This window comes from Balaenoptera ricei, chromosome 11 (genome assembly GCF_028023285.1).
Source record: "Balaenoptera ricei isolate mBalRic1 chromosome 11, mBalRic1.hap2, whole genome shotgun sequence".
NCBI classification, from domain to species: Eukaryota; Metazoa; Chordata; class Mammalia; order Artiodactyla; family Balaenopteridae; genus Balaenoptera; species Balaenoptera ricei.
In genome coordinates, this window is record NC_082649.1 from 45,333,782 (window position 1) to 45,350,503 (window position 16,722).

The following is a 16,722-nucleotide window of genomic DNA, read 5'->3' on the forward strand; positions in this document are numbered from 1 at the left end:
ATAATAACCACTGCTAGGCTTTTGTTGTAATCTCTCTATATTTTTATGTAACAATAATTTAAATGGTTAAACTAAAAAAAATTTTTTTTCACTTAGTATGTCATACCTATGTAGTAAAGTAGAAGATTACTTTTCATGGCTGCATTTTTAAGTGACTTACAGTATTCAATTGAGGATAGATATATCTATCTTAACCATTCCCATTTTACTGGGTATTCAGGCTTTTTTTGGTTGAATAAAGCTGTGAAGAACAATTACAGAGTGTTAGCAGCTTCTTTGTGGCCAGATGAGGTCCACTGGGGAGAAGATATGCTGTGATGACTGCATGAAGAGGGATGGCAGCAGAGATGTTTCCCAGGAGACGGAGATAGGACAGAGAGCAGCAGCAGCCTAGGTGGCTTATAGCTTTACAGGGACAAGAGAGGCAAGGAAGTGACCACATCCTTAGCAAGTGAACCAGCAACTTGAAGAAGACAGAATTCAGGATGCTGAATTTTAAACCTTATTAGTGTGTCTAGATTAGAAAATTTTGTTGTAGCCATAACAAATTACCACAAATTGAATGGGCAGCACTCATTTTTATCATACAGTCCTGTAGGTCAGAAATCCCACATGGGCCTCCCGCAGCTAAAATCACGATGCCAGCAGAGCTGTGGCTGTTGCTGGAAGCTCTGGAGCAGAGTGTGCTGCTAAAGCTCATGCATGTTGCTGGCTGAGTGCAGTTCCTTGTGGTGGCGGGACTGAGATCCCCATTTCCTGGCAGGCTGTCAGCCAGGGGCCCACATTCCTTCCTCTGCTTTCCCTGAGCCCCAGGGGCCTCTTTCTGGTCCTTGCGTGTGGTCCCCTGTCCAAGCCGGCAGCAGTGCATCAGTCCTTCTCATGTGTCAGAACTGACTTCTGTGACTGCATCTCTGCCTCCACCCTGAGAAAGCTTTCTGCTTTTACAGTCTCATGTAGTTACATTGCCCACATGTATACCCAGGATAATTGCCCCATCTCAAGGTCCTTAATCTTAATTACATCTGCAGAGTCCTTTTTCCCACATAACCTAACATATTCATGAGTGAACATCTTTGGAGGGCCATTGATCTGCCTATTAATGTGAGGGTTTTCTCTTGGGAGGTTGAAAACAGCTTTTAACATCACTTTTCATCAGTTTTACAGGTAAACCACCACTCTTAATTTATATACAATACTAAATTTCCCTGGGGTTTGTAGTTAGGTCACTTTGTTAGCTTAACATGTTTTAAAGTTGAAAAAGGGTTAACAATGATTTTTACAGGAATATAAAGTACTGATTTTCTTTTCAGTGATATAGAAAGAAGATAGGAAAGTCTTTCCTGGCTCTTCAACTGGCCATCTTGCCAAGGCAAATAGATACCTTTGTAAATAGTAGACTCTGTAATGAGATTGTACGTAGTGGCTGTGACTTGTGGAGGTAAATACATGGTCACAAACCTTTATTCTAAGTGTTTGTTTTATTTATTATTAATTTAACACATACTACGGGAACTACTTGGTGCCAGGCATGGTGTTAGGTTCTAAGGATACATGTTTATTTCTGCTCTTATAGGACTCAGTGTTGCTCAGAAAAGAGAGAATCTTAAAGTAATTATAGTAAATTATGATGGCTGTTAGCATAGTAGAGGTACCTGATTCTGTGGGGCACATAGCATCATGGAAATCACAGTAGAGGGACATGATTCTGTGGGCACACAGCCTTGCATATCACAGTGTTCTTGCAGCTTGTTCCCAAGTAGAAATGTCAGATTTCTGTTGGCCCTCTGACTCCAAGGTTTCTTAGGGATTTATGGATTGTGGATGCTGTCAGTCTTCCTGGAAAGCAAAGTTTATGATTGTTTATGTTTTTCAAGTAGTTTCATTGTCTGTAGTTTTCAAATTTCCTATTCTTCACTCTTTGGGTTTCTTTAAAATATTGATTGTCCTCTAGTTAAGTAATAAAGAAAATTAGTTATTTTACACTGTGTTAGGCATAAAGCACTAGCAAGGTACAAAATGATGACAATGCTATGGGAAACAATTTTCTTAAAAAGCCTGAGAAAGCATTGTGGTAGTTACTGTGATATATTAGCAGCGAAAAAGTGATTTGCGTAGTGCTGTGAGTGGAACTTTCTGTGGTGATGGAAATGTTCTGTACCTGTGCCGCTCAACCCAGCAGCCAGCAGCTACTTATGGCTGTTGAGTGCTTGAAGTATGGCTAGTGTGACTGAAGTGCGCAGGTTGTAATTTTATTTTAATTAATTTAAATTTAAGTAGCCAGTTGTAGCTAATGGTTATTGGATTGGACAGCACGGTTCTCTGTCATATTTGAAATATGTTTACATAGTCATATATTTTTTAAAGTATAATAATGGTTTCTAGATTAATGGATTTGGAGTTCCAAGTCTGAGGTAGCTGTGGACGTGGTTCTAAGGGCTTGCGGCCACTGAGGGGTCTGAGGTCCCTGAGCCACAGCAGCCCCGTGCTTCCGGGTGTGGGCGTGCCCTCCTTGCCCCCGAGCCACCCACCTGTGCAGGTGTTGCAGGAGGTCTAGTGCTCATGCTGCCCAGCTGGTGAGCTGGGGTTCTGTCCTGGGTCTTTCTGAGCCACCTGGTGCCACGTGTGGAAATCTTGTGAGTCTAAATGTTTAGTGAACCTAAGAAGACCCCCTGGCAACCAGGCACAATTCACAGTAAAAACAAAACGTTGATAGATTGGGCTGCGGACAGACAGCCCAGACTCACTGAAGGTGTAGCGCCCCCTCAGTTGTTTGTAACTACTGTTTAGAAAGTAGTTCTAAAAAGATAACATTGATACAAAGGGAATAAACAGCCCATTTTTAATTGAGCTGCCGTGGTCCTTGGTGGACGGCATACATACTGTCCACAGGAGGCCACTGGGGACCTTGGTCACATGATGTAACTGTGTCCTCTCAGCCTCACAAAAGGCTGCTTCTGGTCACCCAGCTCACACTCACCCCCAGGGCCTCTGTGCTGTCACCTGCTCTGTTTTCCTCACAGCAGCGTCACTGGCTGAAATGGTCATTTTTATGTGTTCATTTGTTTTTTGGTGTGTGTTTGTCTGCAGTGTAAGCTCCATGAGAGCAAGGCATCCTTCCTTCTGTTTACCTCTCTCCCTGTTACTGTAACAGGGGCTGGACCTCAGGAAGACTCCTGAATGAGCCAGTGCTGGGAGAGAACACTTTTAGGTTTTAAAATTTTACCTCTCATTTAGGTTTTTTAAGCTACTAAATGTTGAGACTGGATGAGATGGTATAATAGTTTGGACAAAATGTTAGTGAATTTTCTGTCATTTCCAAGGAAAATCTTTGGTAAAGAAATACTCTTTATACATTGTAGAAATTCAACACTGGTTTTGCCTTTTGTTTTGGGACTTGGGACTGTTTCTCCTGGAATCAGGAGCTAACCGAAGAGAGTCCTTTCTGTTTCTCTGTGTGACCTCAGAAGGACCCCCTTTCTTTCTCCCCAGTGACCTATCCAAATGTTGAAGACTGTATTTAAAAACAAAATAAAACCAAAGCTATGACCTTGCTGTTTTGATCTATGAAACGAAGACCTTAACATGATGAGCCATTGTTAATGGCTGTGCAAGAGTGACAGAGTGTGTAGGAAAAGTGTGTGACGTGATCTCTGGATGTGACTTGTAATAATAATCCTCATTAGCTCTCCCCTTCTTCTCCCCTCCCTTCAAAACCTCCATCAAACCCCCACCTTCATGTCCCTGGTTCTCTCTGTTATTAGGGAACAAGTGTGAGGGGGCATCGTCGGGTGCCATAGACCTGTGATAGCGTATCTCAGAAGCATCCCGCCCTCTGTACATTGTGGGGAAATGAGACGATGACCATCAATTTAATGTCTTAGTTCTCCTGTGTGTTAGAACTTTATTTCACGCACACCCCACCCTCAACTTTTCAGTACCAATCTCTCAGGCAACATTTCTTTATTGTAATCATTTGACTATCCTGGGTCAAAGCCAAGTCAAAACAGCCTCTACTTTTAGGGGTCATTATACTCCCAGAATATGCTAAGAATGTAAAAGGAGTATAAAAAACATACTCATGAAAATAGAGATCTTTGTTGGGGGCTTTAAGTGTGTATGGTGCAAACATCTATGTAGCACTGTAGTGTGACTATCTTATAGGGATGCATGTGTATATTTTACGTTTTAAATCAATTTTATTGAGGTATAATTTACATACAATGAAATGCACTCATTTTAAGGGTGCAATTCCATGATTTTTGACAATTGTGAGGTACAGATATTTTTTATAGAAAAATGAGGTGCAACTTTCAACTCTCTTGCAGTTCATTGGACTGTTGCAGCTTAGAAATTGGAATAAATAGAAAAATATGGACCATATGGGAAAAGATGGGGCCAACCTAAAACAAAGAGGAGTAGTGATTGTGCTGTTTATAGTTCTCACCTGATGTGGAAACCCATATGAGCTTGTTTTTTTATTGTATATGTGCACCTCTTGAAATCATACAGCTTCTCTCAATTGTAGGGAAATATAGATCGGTATCCTACGTATCGTCTGATGGTAGTTTTTCGGAGAGAATTTTTTTTACGCAAAATTGAGTAAAATTCATGCTTGTGGAAAAATAATTTACATTCAATTTATAACAGAATTTTATTGATTGTGTTCTCGTTTGGAGTAACTGCAGGGAAAATCACTTGGGCTAACACAAGTGGGATACCATTTACTAGGGATTTAGCTGTAGAAAGAAACTCATTTCAGTTTCAGTGGTGACAGCTATTGAGTGAATTTTCCTGTGATATCCTCACAGCAGGAAGTGATATATTGTAACTGTGGTTCCCTTGATTTCCTACACACCCAAGAAATCCAAACTGCAGGGATTGTGCTTTCTAAATGTCTGAATAGCCTAGCTTATGTGGTCAGAGTATTTTTTTTAACATCCAAAGTGGGTAAAATTGTGATTGCAAAAGTGGATATTATGGGTGATGTTCAAAACCTTTGTTTCCTCTTTTTGAAATTGTTTTTCCATTTGTGCTATGATTACACCTGACTTCATGTGAAAGGGTTGTATTGGGACTTGGTATACTTTTATAGAGTGATGTAGGAAATTACAGTTCATTTTGAAAAATGTATTAGCTTACTTTTTAATTTAAACAAAGAAATATGTTTCCTTGATGCAGAGATCAGTTTTGATTACTCGTGATGCTTTCTTCACTGCTTTTTTATTTGATACCAGTTTTTAAAATATGATAAACTATAGCTGCCAGATAGAAAGGAGTAAATAGTGTTAACCTCTTTCAAGAGTACTGGGAAATAGTTGACGAAGAAAGGAAATGTGTTTTATGTGTTACTATTTTATGAACCTCAGAGGCTGTTTGTTGGTGGGGAGGGAGGGTGTAGAGGTGCTCCCTGAGGATGGGAGGTGGGTTCTGTCTGGCCTAGCCCAGGGTCCTGCTGTCTTCCGGACTCATACCCACCCCCCCGGCCCCCAGCACAGCTTCTTACAGATGAGAGAAGAATGGACTGTTGTGATTAAGTGTTGAGGTGAGTCACGCAGCCCCAAAGACTCCCAGACAAAAATGTGTCACACATACACACACCCTCCCCCCAGTGATTCAGGTTACCTCCAAGCTAATCAGAATTCACGATTGCTTCCCTGATAGTAGAAATGGGAAGGTGTGGCTCAAGTTTGGAACCTTGATTCCCAAGCACAGTGTTATGAAAACAAGCATATTTACAGTTGACTTGAGGCATTCCTTTAGTGGCCCAGTTGCAGCTTGTATTCCACTTACGCCCAGCAGAGTCTGATCTTCACTTGGCAAATAGAAGTCAGGGTAGGTCAACTGGCGTTTCTGCATGTGGACCTAGTCCTCAGGGGAAGCACTTGATTGCTTCGTGTCACTGTCCTCACTCTACGACAGTGCTGTCCAGAAGTATATGAGCACCACAAATACGAGCCACATGTGTAATTTTAAATTACTTCAGTGACATTAATTTTAGTAATATCTTACTTAACTCATATCCAGAATATCATTTCAACATGTAATCGATAGGGAAATTTATTAATGAAATGTTTTACATTATTTTTTCATACCAAGTCTTTGAAATCCGGTGCAAATTTTACACTCATGGAACTTCTTAATTCTGACTAAGCTGCATTTCAAGTGCAGCTTAGTCACAGTTGGCTGGTGGCTACCATATTGGATATGCAGCTCTGCAAAGCTGGGTTCCATTGAAACCTGCAGTGTTTGAGGTTGAAGTTTTGCACTGTGGAAACTTTCTAAGAGTGTAGCTATAGATAAAACCTTCCAGATCATCAGGTTATTCAAAGACATCTAAATTCTACTTTAAGATTAAATATTTTATGTGATAGTATAAAGAAGATAGGAAAGAAATACATTTTTTTCCTGATATTCATGGGAAGAAAGTGGTGAATGTTAAAGAGTAGAGAGAAACAACAACCAAAACGTCCACGTGTAACAAATTGAGGCCTGGATGATAATGATGATTACAATTTGAAGTGTTGGCTGCATTGGCAAGGTCCAGGCCATGTTTAGTTCCAGCGAGAAGATTGCCAAGCCCAATGGTGCAAAGCCAGATGAGTTTGAGTTGGGCATCTCCCAGGTCCTTCTGAAGCTGGAGATGAACTTGTACCTCAAGGCCCAGCTGCGGGAGCTGAACATCACGACCACTGAGGAAATTGAAGTTGGTGGTGGTCGGAAAGCTATCATAATCTTGTTCCCATTCTTCAACTGAAATCTTTCCAGAAAAATCCAGGTCCGCTAGTGTGTGAGTTGGAGAAGAAGTTCAGCGGGAAGCACCTTGTCTTTATCACGCAGAGGAGAATTCTGCCTAAGCCAACTTGCAAAAGCCGTACAAAAGATAAGCAAAAGCATCCCAGGAGCTGCACTCTGACAGCAGTGCACGATGCCGTCCTGGAGGACTTGGTTTTCCCAAGTGAGATTGTGGGCAAGAGAATCCGCGAGAAGCTGGTTGGCAGCCAACTCATAAAGGTTCATTTGGATAAAGCACAGCAGAACAATGTGGAACACAAGGTTGGAACATTTTCTGGTGTCTATAAGAAGCTCACGGGCAAGGATATTAATTTTGACTTCCCAGAGTTCAGTTGTAAACAAAAATGACTAAATAAAATATTATTCACAATTAAAAAAGAAAACAATTTGAGTGAAAAATCATGCGGTAAACTCTTATAGACATCTCATTTGATCCTCACAGCAGTCCTCGGAGGGGGTACTTTTGTGACCCCTTTTGTGATTCCTGTTTCCCAGCGAGGAAACTGAAAGCAAAGTCACACAGTGAGTGTAGCACAGACAGGACCAGCAGGTCTGATACCTGTGCTCCTCGTCAGGCTGCTTGGCTCACTCCCTTACTCTGCTGTGCTCCCTGATTGCTTTGGGCAGATTGGACTTGGAAAAATTATGCAAATGAGGCAGAATTGCAGCTAATTCCTAAAATGTTGCAACTATTCCACTACTCCTTATTCCCTCCCTCAAGTTGCATCACTAATCGGAAAACGGGAAAATGATTGGAGAGGTGTCACCCGTTTTGCCAGCTGTGTTCTGTGGCATTTGTGTCTCAGTGGTGGGACTTGTGAAGGCCACTCGAGCAGAGTTGTGATGGGCCATCATGTGCTGAGATCAGGGCCACAGCAGGAAAGGTTTTTTCCTTAACCAGCTAATCTTGTCATGAGACCCACAAATCCACTTTCATATAATTTCTTCTTTTTGTTTTCGTCTCTTATTTTCAGCACTCAAAAGTGACTCCCTGTTGAAACCTAAGTGCTCGTGTTGACATTGGTGGTGTACTGACCGAGGCTTATATTTCTGTTGTTTCTACAAAGACCAGGCATGGGTCTGCCTTTCACAGATCAGATGTGTGCAGATGTATGTGTTTCTGATTTACCTCTTTATATATCCACTGCATTTCTATTGTGTAGATTCGGTGTTTGTGTGGTAGTGTTTGGGAGAACTGGTTCTGTGTGGCTGTGACTGATTGTGCCTTCCTGTCTCTGTTATGCCTCAGCCCTCCTCCCACCCACCTATCGGATTGTTTAATTGGATTGAAAATAGGATCATGTCAAATATGGTTATGTAAATATGTGTTATGGATATTTTGAAAGTCTCTTCTCCTTTCAACTCTTAATTTGTTGAAACTGTTGGTTTTACAATTTTCTATTTACTGTGATTTTTAGCCTTATTGGAAAACTAACTCTGCTTACTTCTTACTGTTTAATGAGCAAGACAATGTGGGAGGAAAAAGTTCCTCAGATGTGACTGAGTTTTAATTAAGTTGCATGTAGGCTTATTGAACAAATGCAACAGTAGGAAGATGCTTTTATATATTTTGTGTACCATTAGTTCTCTTATAGTAGATTGGATAACTTAGGACCATCACCTCAAAACAAAACAGAGCAAAATAACCAAGGACAAACACTGAACTACTTCTGTGTTTGCAAAATTCAGTTTTCTTAGAAAATACTATTATGCACAGGTTTAGGTTTTTAAAGGTTTTAAACTTGACAAAACCTCAAATTTTTATTAAAGTCATGATTTAGCACTACGTTATTGCAAAAGGAGATAGAATTGGCTCTTTATTTTAACGGTTTTTGTTCAGAGACCTGCGTTTCAGGACCTACCTGCCCAGTTTCAGCTCTTTTTCCCCCTTGCCTCTGCTTGTCTCTTTTGCCACCTAACCCAACATCTTCGTCTATAAACTGTGAAATTTCCTTGGCTTTGCTTGTGTCTTTCTGCCTGTCCATCTGATATGTGCTAATCCTCCAGATGCTGAGAAAAACAGACTTTTTTATTATCCCCAAATGTCACCTCCTTATCACATGCTTACTTTTAACAACCCTCCAACAACCCTAATAAACTCATATCATATACTTCTGAACCGGGTCAAAATTTAAGAATGTTCTAATACATATAAAATTGTTCAACTATGAATGGTAAAAACACTAAAACAACCAGGCCTGTGACTTTTCAGTTATTCCTTGACTGTGGTCTCCTGCTCTTCCCCTCTGCCACCCAGGCCCGCCTTCTCCCTGATGGTCAACCTCCTCTCCTTCGGCCTTGAGCTGGTCCCGCTGGCTTGGCAGGCGTCTGCTCAGTCATCTCAGCAGCGTTCTCACCACACTCAGAATCCTGGATGCTGTCCCTGGGCGGCTCCCTCTGAGGCGCCCTTTCGGGGCTGCATGCGGTCTGTCCTCCTCCCCCTGCTCTGAGAAGGGCCTGTTCTCTGCAGCCTTGTTGGGGCTCTCATCACCTCATCACGTCGTACCGTTTGGGTCATCTTGGGGTCCGTCACTACTTTGTGACTCTTCCTTGGTCACAAAAGTGCTTGATGAGGGATTGAGGAGCTGTACAGAGACTCTTGGATGCTTTTTATAAAAAGGCAATTAGAAAAGGACAGCGACTGGGATGTAGAAGAAGTCTCTTATAGAGAGCCTGACAATCTAATGGTGTTTAAAAAAGTAAGGCTTGTCCTGGGTTTGCCGCGTTTCTCTAGTTCTGTTTGGGGAGTGAAGGTGTTTGTGTTGCTTGTACAGTGCTGTGTAATTGCTACATTTTAGCAAACACACACTGTCACCTTTCACCACAGACAGTGTTCTAATATAACTCAATATTCATGGACCCACATCTTTATTGTTTTCACCACTTTTCTGGCTTTTTGGTGACTTGAGAAAAATGATACCATTTTACCTTTAGTGCCTTTCACCTGATACTCTAGCAAATAGAAGATAAATTAGCATACAGGATGGAAATAAATCACTATAGCTCCTAATCCCTTACTGTCCACATTTATGGATGAATAATTAATGCATAGTTTGACTTACGCTTTTTCTTTTTTACTTGTGGCAAATTAGTGGCTAAGCTGAGAATTAAATCAAATCTTGACTTTTTAAGATTCTCTGATTAATCAAAACTTCCTCTTTATATTTGGCAGGATAGTGATTAGTGACATAATTTGAATTTTGTGGCCCATTAAAATGCTTTTTGGTCCGCTGTGTTAAAAAAAAATGACATTTGTGTTACATCTCAATTTACTCTCTTATGGAAGGTTAGAAGCAGGAAAGCTTTTATGCTGACTAAATCCCCTTTGTTAAAACTGTACATCAGTGACAGTGAGTGTTTCTTAAAGCTGTGATTATTTAAAATGAGTTGAAAACAGTATTTTCTGCTGGGTTTGTGTGTGTGTATATTGAACCAATTAGAAATTGTTTTTACTGTTAAAAATTACAGTAAAAATTTTTTAAGAATTAAAAAGTTATAAAGAGTTTTTATTACTTTTTCTGTTTTCCCAGTACCATGATTAAGAAATGTTTGTTCATAAAATTGACCAAGTTTTTAAAATCATGAAACTAAGACTATATTTTGACAGTTCATTATGTATGTTTTTGCTCATTAGTGTAGCAGCTGCATTCATTTGGAAGCTGTGTGATATGAAGCTGCCACCGGGCTCTGAGGGTGGTAGAAGGTGCCTTACCTGTCCTGGGGGCTGTTAGGAGTCTCATCTCATAACATCCCTGGGCACTTCCAAGTAAAAGCCAAAGGTCCAGTCTCACAAGCTAATGTGAATTGTTATTAAGGATTTTTTAAAAAAATAAATAAATTTATTTATTTATTTATTTTTGGCTGCGTTGGGTCTTCGTTGCTTTCCCCGGGCTTTCTCTAGTTGCGGTGAGCGGGGGCTACTCTTCGTTGCGGTGCGCAGGCTGCAGTAGCTGTGGCTCGCGGGCTCTAGAGCGCAGGCTTAGTAGTTGGGGCGCACGGGCTCAGTTGCTCCGTGGCATGTGGGATCTTCCCGGGCCAGGGCTCAAACCCATGTCCCCTGCGTTGGCAGGCAGATTCTTAACCACTGTGCCAGCAGGGAAGCCCCAAGGATTTTTATTCTTTTATGGCAGCACTATTTGTTCCTTCTTCTTTTACCTTGATTGCCTTCCTTTCTCCATCTATTGCCATTACTTTAGTGCAGGTCTTTACAAAAACTTCTCTTGCCCGGAATATTGCAATATTCTTCCAACTGGTTTTCCATTTCCCAATCCCTCCCTTTCTAGTAATTTCTCTATACTGCTTTCTTTCTCGAGTATAAACCTGATTATGTGAATTCTTGTCCAAAATCTTTTTATGGTTCTTTCTGCCTGCAGATCATTGGATTCACTGCTTCTCATGATTTGTCTTTCTTATATCTGAAAATCCTCCCCCTTGGCTTCATCTATCCATAAATGTTCAAGTATGTATTAAATAGCTGTGACGTACCAACTCCTTTAACCAAGATATAAGTTATCATTTCTGATTCTGAGTGAGTGGAAGAGGAATCTCATTCCCAATTCTTACGCTTCAGTTCTTCATTTCTGTCACTTTTCTTCCACGGTTCCACACTTGCCCTTACTGGGTTGGCTGGTGACCATCTTCTTGTCTATTTATAATATTTTTAGAAGTATGATGTCTGAAGGTTTCCTTATATTCTCTCTGTAGTTATTTATACCCAGTAAATTCTTTGCATTTATCATTGCTACCATTCTCTTTGTTACTTTTTTTTCTTGGAATTTGTCCTTTTGCATATTCTATTAAAACTTTGAGGAACAAGCATTTTATACCAGCATTCAGGCAAACATATGTGTCCTCTTTATACATCTTCCCTTTGTACTTTGTATACTGCATTAATCTGGGCTGAGAAAACTACTCAGTGACTATAATCATGTTTGTACATCATTTTACCATTTATACAGGACTTTTGTATTTGTTCATCTGTTTGAGCTGAACGATCCTGTTAGATGATTGTGATCAATTTATAGCCTAAGAAACGAAAGCTTACAGGGGTCAATGGAGTGGGCTAGCATCTCCCAACTGGGGGATGACTCCTCTACAGGATCATGCTGCCTCCCTTCCCATCCTGTTTTATTTTGTTTTGTTTTGTTTTGTGTTCCTCTATACTTACTGGTCAAGACTGCAGTTGCTCTGTGTACTGGAATATGCTTTACTGATTTTAATTAGCACTTTGAATTTATTATTTCATTTGATCTCCCCAGGATTTCTGTTAGCTAAGCAGGCCTGGCCTTATTAATACCATTTTATAAATGAGAATAGTGCAGATTACCAGTTTGCCAAACCAGTGATTTAAAGAACAAAAACAAAAGCAAGTCTTCAGACTCATAGCCTGTGCTGTTTTCACTGCCCTGTGTGTAAAGACATATTGGAAAGTAAAATATGTTTTTATTTTGGGGGATTTCACTGAAACAATTCTCTGGTTGTGTTCTATATTAAAATGTAAAATATTAAAATTAAATGGCAGCTGTTGGTTTAACTTAACATGAGTTTTGTGTGGCATGGCACTACTATGATAAAGGGAATGGATAGAGTCCAGTGATATGCTGTCAGAAATTTGTTACTGGAGGGAGAAATAATACCAAAGGCAAGAAGATGTGTTTTAGGTACAGGATCATTCTGTGTCACTCTCTGGCATTCTGCTTGTCCTGCTCTCAGAGTGATTCTCAGGCCATTCTTAGCCCATGGAGGGAAGACTGTCAGAAGGGGACATCTACACTTGTGACAGTCTCCTTGCCAGTGGCTGCAACGTCCCGAGATATCCAGTAGTTTTGCTTCATAATCCGTACCCATTGTTTAATCAATAACCTGATTGATTGTAGGAACAACAGCCTTTCTACAGAGCATCTTGAGGGTGTATGTTATCCAGCAGCAAGAAGCTATAGTGCTGAGCAGGTAGAAAGTAGAGCATCCGGAATCCCTTGTTATTGTAATGATACTTTACTCCAGAACTTCCCTTTAGTTGTGGAGTCTGCATAAACCACAGTTTGACTATGGTTTTCTATGTAACCTTGCACCTGTTCTTCGCCACGTGGTCCCTGAATGTCCGCATCTGAGTCAGTGTTGATGGAGCTATGGGTGTGGAGTTGTGTCAAGGAGATGATAATGTACACAGGTGGAGGGCTTTAGGTAGTATGTGCCGTGTTATATTTCCTAATTTCTAAATAATACAAGAGGAAAAGGTATCACAGGGAAGAGAATGGCATGGTATAGTGAAGAAACAGAAAGTTGGGAGTCAAAAAGTTTGAGTTCCTGCTGTACTGCTGACTTGCTCTCTCATCTAACAAGTTCCTCACTTCTCAAATGTAAAATAAACCTGCTCTCTTGGGGCTGTTGTGAGGATGTAATTAGAGGATATAGATAAGGACTCTTTGTACATGTAAAGTGCTGTTCACGTGTTACTTATTTTAACGAATAGTGATTACTATATGTCAGGTCCTTTAACAAAAGGTACTTCAATTCTGACCTCCTGTCAACACTGCAGGGCAGGCACTGTCGTCTCCATTGATGGACAGGGATTCTGGGGTGTGGAGAGCCTAGGTGACTCACTCAAGGGCCTACTGAGTGATGACTCTGGACGTAAGCTCCCATTTATTCCTAGCTCTGCTGCCGTGCTGTTATAAGGGGTCAGTGGGAGAGGTGTTAACTTTAACAACAGCTTGCATACTGCTTCCAAGAAATGGAAATGGCACCCGAGATTAGGAATCGGGAGATCCAGATGAGCACTGCATTTCTGTATTAATTTTGGGAAAGTTTCTTAAATGTATTCTATCAAACACCTTTAAAACACTTGGCTATGTTTTTCCTAAGGTATGTGTAAAATGTTTTCTCTTTGTGACTTTATATCAGAATTTTAAAGATTTCCTTTGAAGTGATCAAAATATGTTTTACAAATCCTATTTTAATATTTTGTTCTTTTTATTTTTAGTCATTCGTACACTGGTCAAGACTACAGTACACAGGGAAATGTTGGGAAGGTTTCTTTAGATCAGATCGATTCGGTAAGCATCTCATCCTTTTAAACTTAAACCTTTGTCGATGGAGAAAGCACAGATTTTCTTCAACCAAAGATTATTTTGCAGGTGGGGAGATGGGAGAGAGTGTTGTTTCATTGCTTGCCAATCATTTTTAAAAGAAATCCCATGTGCTATACATATGACTTTTTTTTTTTCATCATAGGAAGACTAAAAAATCAGAAAATTATTTGTAGTCTGATAAAAACAGAATTTAGTCAGTTTTCCAAAGGGAGAATTATTTTTAAGTGATGACAGCTAAATAGTGTTTATTGTTTATATTTAAATACCATATACATTTAGTAAAGGAGAAATGGAAAATACTAAATATATCCATTTGCTAGGGCTGTTGTAACAAAATACCACAGTCTGGGTGCCTTAAACAACAGAAGCTTATTTTCTCACAGTTCTGGAGGTGAGAATTCCATGATGAAGGTATCAGCAAGTTTGGTTTCTCCTGAGGCCTGTCTCCTTGGCTTCTAGGTGGCTGCTCATCCCCGTGTCTCTTCCCCTGCTTAGAAGGGCCCCAGTCACCTTGGACCAGGGCCCCACTCCCATGAGCTCATTTAACCTTGATTACCTCCTTACAGGTCCCAGCTCTAAATACAGCCACATTCTGAGGTCGTGGGGTTAGGACTTGGCATATAAATTTGAGGAGGATACAAAATTTATTCCATGACACTAAGGGTAGGCTCCCATCGTGTGTTGCCACCAGGTTAGTAGGCAGCTCATTTCAGCTTCACTTTGTGGCTCCATAGGAGAATGAAAGAGTGCACACTTTACTATGCTTTTACTTTATAGAATTTCTCTTTAATACATTGTAGAATTTCTGCATTACCCAAAAAAGGGAAACTGAGTCAGCCATAATTAATCTTTGTTTAGACAATTACCAAATTACTTAAAATAAATTAAAAATACACAGGTGAGGTTTTAATGCTTGGAAACAAGAGTTATAATGGTGAGTAGGGGGAGACCCTAAGCTTTTGGAGTCTGGAATGAATAGGTCATCTTCCTATGAAAAATTATAATCAAGTAGAAGTTGTTACTGTGAAAGATGAAGAAGCAGCCTGGTCAGTCAAGGGAGCAAAGTGAGACCTGCCCCTGCTCACGGGCAAAGTTGAACCTGCTGAGGAGCCCGTGAGAGGTGGGAGTTAAGTCTCGGGAGGAGGATACTTGAGGAGGTCAGGGAGAACACAGTTGAGACCATAGATGAAAAAGGTTTCCTTTTTTTAAAATAAATTTATTTATTTATTTATTTTTGGCTGCATTGGGGTTAGTTGCTGCGGCGAGCAGAGGCTACTCTTTGTTGCGGTGCACGGGCTTCTCATTGCGGTGGCTTCTCTTGTTGCAGAGCACAGGCTCTAGACTGCGGACTCAGTAGTTGTGGCATGCGGGCTCAGCAGATGTGGCTCGCGGGCTCTAGAGCGCAGGCTCATCAGTTGTGGCGCACAGGCTTAGTTGCTCCACGGCATGTGGGATCTTCCTGGACCAGGGCTCGAACCCATGTCCCCTGCATTGGCAGGCAGATTCTTAACCGCTCTGCCACCAGGGAAGTCCGAAAAAGGTTTTCTTTTAATTGTTAATTTCTTTAACACATTTATTTGAATTCACACTTTGAGAACCATTTCTCTTATTTTTATGTTTTCCTTTGTATTGGGGTTATTTTAAAAGTTCATCTGTGATTCACCAATTGTACTTTTGAACATTTATCCCAGGAAAATGAAATCTTAGGTTTACATGAAAACCTGTACACTCATTTGTTTGAAATAGCCCCAAACTGGATACAACCCAAATGTCCTTCAATGAGTGAATGGTTAGACAAATGGTGTTACATCCACACCATGGGCTATTATTGCTCAGCAATAAAAAAAAAAACGAGCTATTGATACCTGCAACAACTTAGATGAATTTTGTGGGAATGCTAAGTAAAAAGCCACTCTCAAAACATTAAACTATATGATTCTATTTGTATAACACTCTTGAAATGACAAAATTATAGAGACGGAGAATGATTAGTGGTTGCCAAGGGTTAGGGAATGGGGGGGGGCAGGGTACAGAAGATGGGAGGTTATAAAATGGAAACATGAGGGATCCTTGTGGTGGGGGATGCATGAACCTACACATGTGAAAAAATTACATAAAATTATATACACATGTACACAGAAATGAACACATGAGTGTAACAGAAAATCTAAGACTAGTGTATTGTATCAGTGTCAGTATCTTGGTTGTGATAATATACTACAGATTTGCAGGATATTACCTTTGGGGGATACCAGGTACATGACATCTCTTTGTATTATTTCTTGCAACTGCATAGGAATCTACAGTTATCTCAAAAGAAAATGTTTAATTAAAAATTATAAAAAGAAAAGAAATAGGTGAAATAAATTTTAATAATATGTTTTATTCAACGCAATATATCTAAAATGTTTTCATTTTGACATGTAATCAATATTAAAATATTAATAAGAATTAATCTGTAATCACAGTGAGACAGTAATAACTTCCTTATGGTTTTTTGTTTTTATTCCAATTAAACTGAATTTATGATTTGCAAATTCGATTGATTTTTGCAACAAATATTGTAGGGGACCTGATAAATAACAAAACACTCTTTTTTCTTGTAGCTTTCTACCAAATCCTTCCCACCTTGCATGCGTCAGCTACATAAAGCCTTGCGGGAAAATCACCATCTTCGTCATGGGGGCCGCATGCAGTACGGCCTCTTCCTGAAGGGCATTGGCCTAACCTTGGAACAGGCATTGCAGTTCTGGAAGCAGGAATTTATCAGAGGAAAGATGGATCCAGACAAGGTAATTTTGAAAAATCAGAGTAGAAACTGAAATTCTAATTTGGTCTG

At 40.2% G+C, this 16,722-nt stretch overlaps 1 protein-coding gene and 1 pseudogene across 2 annotated transcripts in view; both read left to right on the top strand.

Moving 5' to 3' along the window:
- PRIM2 (DNA primase subunit 2) overlaps positions 1–16,722 on the top strand; it is a 313,191-nt gene that overhangs the window by 199,732 nt on the left and 96,737 nt on the right. For both annotated transcript variants that reach the window (XM_059937545.1, XM_059937546.1), the window contains exons 9-10: positions 13,775–13,847; positions 16,490–16,675. In XM_059937545.1, coding sequence (XP_059793528.1) covers positions 13,775–13,847; positions 16,490–16,675 — 259 coding nt within the window. The remainder of the gene's footprint in view (positions 1–13,774; positions 13,848–16,489; positions 16,676–16,722) is intronic.
- Positions 6,548–7,140, top strand: LOC132374230 (small ribosomal subunit protein eS7-like; annotated as a pseudogene).